This window comes from Quercus suber, unplaced genomic scaffold (genome assembly GCF_002906115.3).
Source record: "Quercus suber isolate HL8 unplaced genomic scaffold, Cork oak 2.0 scaffold_465, whole genome shotgun sequence".
NCBI classification, from domain to species: domain Eukaryota; kingdom Viridiplantae; phylum Streptophyta; class Magnoliopsida; order Fagales; family Fagaceae; genus Quercus; species Quercus suber.
In genome coordinates, this window is record NW_027069916.1 from 260,063 (window position 1) to 264,849 (window position 4,787).

A 4,787-nucleotide genomic window follows, 5' to 3' on the forward strand; every position below is an offset into this window, starting at 1 on the left:
TGATTTCAAATTCATGATAGCATTGGACGATATTTCTGCATGGGGCCAAAAGGGGCTAATGACATCATTGGCAGCACCACTGAGGAGCTTGTCCTTATGGCAAGACAGGGTAACTCTATTCGTTGATGCTATCTTGTAAATGGCGAGCTTATGTTGCTTATATTTGTAAAACTGGCACTTCCACCTACCAGGTGATCACTTGTTAAGGAATGAAAGTTGTTTATATATATAAATAATAATTTTAATAACATCTTCTCCATTTATATAAAAAAATATTATAATTATTTAATTTAAATATTTTTATTAAATTACGTTTTTCATATATATATATATATATATATGTATTTATTGTTGTTGTTGAATGCAAAATACATTATATGTTCTATTACAGCCTCGTTTGGATTGCCTCTGCGTTTTCAAAAATTGGCACCTCCACGAAGGTAACCACATGTTAAGGAATGAAAATAGTTTTTTTTATATATATAAAGAAAAAGGGCCATGGCCCAATTACTAGAGTGAAATTTTATTTGAATGAGGTAATTAAGTTTTGCAACAAGGAGGCCCAAAAAAGGAAGCATAAGTGAATAAATGGGCCTTGGTTTGCATAAAAAGTAAAAACCCTAAATATGCTAGGGTATAAATGTACTTTGCCATAAGCTAGCCAACCAACGGTATATATTAAGCTTTTAGGGTTTTTTTCTCAGTTTCTCTCATTCTCATTCTCATTCTCGGTCTCTCTCTCTCTCTCTCTCTCTCTTATTCTTATCACCCTCAATCTCTTGCTCGTTGTTCTGAAACCGTAACGTACGTATATGATTAATTTGTTTTAATCTGGTGAATTTAGGTCCTAAATGAGACAAAATAAGATTTGAGAGATATAGATTTACCTATTGTGTCTGTAATTTAATTCATCTGAATGGAGGTTTTCGTATATTTTTATCCATTTTGCTTGGATTCGAAGCTTCTAGGGCACCCTTTGGAGCTTCCATAATGTTAATTTCGTTACACTTCGAATTTGGGTTTTGTGTGTTACTGTTATGTAGTTGATTTGAATGCTCTGCAACTGTTTGTTTGTTATTGTGTATGTATCTCTGTACTGTGTTTGAGATTTGTGTTCAAAACAAACAAACAAACCATGAATGCTTGTGTTGTGTTGTGTGAATCAGAATGAATGAAAATGATGTGTGCTCTTGTGATAAAATCTGTACATATATATATATAGGTGATAAAGAGGGACTTTCTTGTAACTGTATGTATGTTTTTGCTGCTGGAATACAAACTTTATTTAACCCCTCTCCCTTTTGGGTTTCGAAGTTAGGAATCATGCCAGCTGTGAAGTATGAGGACGGGTACGTAAAGTTTTCATTCTACAACCGAGTAAGGAAAGCTGATCCAACACCAGTGGATCCATCTTCCACAGAAATTACTTACTTCCCTAACATAAATATTAGTCTTCCCCCTCCACCACCATGGACCCTCGCCTCGGAGGTATATATGTACTGCTGTGCTACTACATTGTGCGTTGTGAGTGTAGTGTATGTCTTTTTTTTTTTTTATTTTTTTTTTATGTGGAAATAATTTGCTTTTTCCTCAGCTTTCTGAGGAGAAAAGAATTTTATTTACCTCCAATGCACAGTCGATGTTAGATCATTACAACAAAATTAAGGTTTATTTCTTCTTCTTCTTCTTAATATCCATCATCTATATATGCTTTATTTATATCTCTTCTTAATTCTTTGCTTTTGTAAAATTGTTGTAGGATACAAATTTTGAATTTGTGAGACTTGTGAGGGTGCAGACTTACCGCAACAGAGGAGATGATCATTATATTCAATTCGAGGTCAAGCCCAGCGGTGCTGCTGACCACACTCTGAAAACATTTGAAGCTGCAATATACCAGCAGTTTTATCCTACTCCTGAAGTTTTTCCCGTTGCTTGTGGACTAGTTGTCTCCAATAATTGATGCAATGAGTGGTTGTATCCTACTCCACTTCTCTCTAAATAAATTCAAGATTAGCTTAATCTTTGTGCTTGGGTCTTTTGGATCTTATTTTATTGTTGTGACGGTCTGTTTTCTGGTTTTATTCCAGCATAATATAACATTGCAAATTTTAATACAATCAAAATTATTTGTGTCTCTATCTTTCGCATGTATTCAATTGGCTGTTTATCTGATTGTTTGATTCATTTGACTCGATTGGAAAGTGGTATTCAATGTGTTGTTTGTTTGTCACTACCTCTATGTCAGGTTGGTTAAGGGGGAGTTCATGGCTTTCTCCCATAACATACGGAGATATAAACTCTCTTTGAATGAAATTAGTAGGCTATATTTGCATGCTTTACTCAATTGCACCTGCCTTGCCTTAAGCTACCATAATTGTAAAGGACTGCATGATCAACTAGATTTATTCCTGGTTGAATTGTTGCTTTTACTAGATCTATTAGTCACTGGAGTTCCATTTAAAACCCAAAATTATGGACAGATGGATATCAAAGAAGGTGATGCATCAGATTTAGGAGCTAGATTTAGGAAAATATTCATTCTTTGATGACAATTTAAAACATTTTGTGCATCAGTAAAAGCTAAAAGGTAAGTTTGTGAGTTCTTATGAAGCGTGGCAACAATTGCTTTTGAGAAACTCTTGCCTGGCCGAGTATCCTTCACAAAGGTGTCGTGCTTGGGTCTGTTGGATCATCTAAGCAATGAAATTCCGTTAACGTTAGTTCAACTGTAAAAGAAATTGTTTGCTACCACATGGTTCGGTTCATATAATTTTCCTTTTAAACAACAAAGTAAGCAAAGTAGCATGATTATCTAAAAAGCCTAATATAAAAGAATAATTCACCTAGAACAACATAACCATAAGTCTCAACAAATAAAGTTTGATTGAAAGAATTAGAATCAAGAAGTTTAGTCGTGCTTATGCATGTAAGACAAGGCATATGCTATACTTTATATGACCTCCATCCTCTTTATCCAATCCAATGCCAAAGCTTCAACATTATTGGTTAAGACCAAAAACATGCTACGTTTATGCAAACAATAGCCATGTTTAACAATATTTCGATGGCGAATTTCTGTTAACATTTTGACTTTTTTTTTTGAAACTCTTGTCAAAACTCAATTCCTTAGTCTCTAAGTGATGAAATTTCTTTAAGGCAACCGCTTTACCACTAGGCAATTGTGCTTTGTAAATTCTACCATAATTGCATATTCCAATACAATATCTAGGTGCAGTTTGGATTGCACGTCTGCGTCTGGCGTTGGCGTTTTGGTTCTCTTTTTTTTTTTTTTTTTTTCCCAGCCGCTTGTGTTGACGTTTAGAGACAAAAGGTACAGTATATGAACAGTGTATGCACTGTTTATGTACTGTGCATACACTGTTCATGCACTAAAAAATATTAAAAATGGGTCCCACCTGTACTATTCACAATTTAAAAATTATTTTGCTACAGTGTTTTCAGTTTTCAGTTTTCAGTTTTAGCAACAATAAGTTCAATCCAAACGGACCCCTAATGTCAAAGTCCTTTCTTGCTTTAATAATGTCTTCATAGGCAAATTTGCCATCATAATTCCATATCAAGAATATGTCCCCATTTTTTTTGTTTCCCTTGACTTGGATTCAATTTTCCTAACCCCGCATCGATAGATGAAAAAATACAGAAGTGAAACCACAAGAAAAAAACTCAATGGAACAAGAATTTTTATTTTGTAATCAATTGATGTATTCTTGTTTGGGGAAGATGAAAGACAAGGAGGGAACTTTTGATATCACCACATAAATCTTTGTTGCCGATAAGTGTGTCATAACTATAATTTTTGAAAACATCCGGAATTTGACCCTCCAAAGAACCGTATGACAAGTTAACATATGTTTTTTTTTTTTTAAAAAAAAAGGGGAAATTTTTCCTGTAAGGTTATTGTAGCTAAGGTCAATCCAACGAATTGAACAAGGGCCACCAATTTGAGAGGGAATGGTTTGAGTTAAGTAGTTATGGCTTAAAAACAAAGTGCACAAAGAATGGCAATTAGCTATTTCAATGGGGATGGAACCACTAATTTGATTCCAATCAAGGTTCAAAATGCTCAACTGAGTCAAATAACATATAGTTGAAGGTATTTTACCCGTAATGCTATTATTACTGTGGTACAAGTAATTTAAACTCTTCATATTGCCTATTTCTGGTGGAATGGAATTGTTCATTTGGTCTGAATCGAGATCCAATTTTGTCAAATTGGTTAAATGACCTAGAGGCGAAGGTATTAGACCAATGAGCTTGTTATGTTTGAGGGACGAGCTTCAAATCCTTCATGTTGCCTATTTCTAGTGGAATGGAGTTGTTCATCTGTTTAGAATTGAGGCACAATTTTGTCAAACTGGTTAAATGACCTAGAGAAGAAGGTATTGGTCCATCGAGCTTGTTATGTTCCAGTTTCAATACTAACAACTTCTTTAGCATTCCTATTTCTCACACTATAGAACCATTGATTTCATTATAAGAAAAATCCAAATTGGAATGATTAGTTAAAAGGTCGAGAGCTGAAGTAATTGGTCCAACAAATGTGTTATTACCAAGATCTAATTCAAAGAGATTCTTTGAATTTCCTAGTGCTTTGGTGATGGCACTAGTGATGAGATTACTAGAAATGAAAAAATCCACTGAGTAAGATCGGCAAGTGAAAGTGGCAAGTTACCTGTAAGGTTATTCCAAGCCAAATCGAGATACATGAGTTTCAAAAGATTACGTATCTCTTGTGGGATGCTCCCTCGAAGTCCAGTATTATA

At 34.4% G+C, this 4,787-nt stretch overlaps 1 protein-coding gene across 3 annotated transcripts; it reads left to right on the plus strand.

Annotated features, from left to right (window-relative positions):
* Positions 1–704: 704 nt before the first annotated feature.
* Positions 705–2,141, plus strand: LOC112000520 (uncharacterized). 3 transcript variants are annotated; one of them, XM_024032669.2, is made up of 4 exons: positions 705–804; positions 1,315–1,488; positions 1,595–1,666; positions 1,760–2,141. In XM_024032669.2, the coding sequence occupies exons 2-4, from the start codon at positions 1,324–1,326 to the stop codon at positions 1,961–1,963; spliced, it is 441 nt and encodes a 146-aa protein (XP_023888437.1). In that variant the 5' UTR covers positions 705–804; positions 1,315–1,323; the 3' UTR covers positions 1,964–2,141. The 3 variants fall into 3 exon arrangements, with proteins under 3 accessions (XP_023888437.1, XP_023888438.1, XP_023888440.1); XM_024032670.2 differs by having other exon boundaries at positions 1,319–1,488; XM_024032672.2 differs by lacking the exon at positions 1,595–1,666.
* The last annotated feature ends 2,646 nt before the right edge of the window (positions 2,142–4,787 follow it).

What these genes read in the sequence shown, in the direction of transcription:
- LOC112000520 (XM_024032669.2), top strand. Translation starts at nt 1,324, where the DNA reads ATGCCAGCTGTGAAGTATGAGGACGGGTACGTAAAGTTTTCATTCTAC. An exon ending in CATGGACCCTCGCCTCGGAG is followed by an intron (nt 1,489 to 1,594) that starts GTATATATGTAC and finishes CTTTTTCCTCAG; the next exon opens with CTTTCTGAGGAGAAAAGAAT. An exon ending in ATCATTACAACAAAATTAAG is followed by an intron (nt 1,667 to 1,759) that starts GTTTATTTCTTC and finishes AAATTGTTGTAG; the next exon opens with GATACAAATTTTGAATTTGT.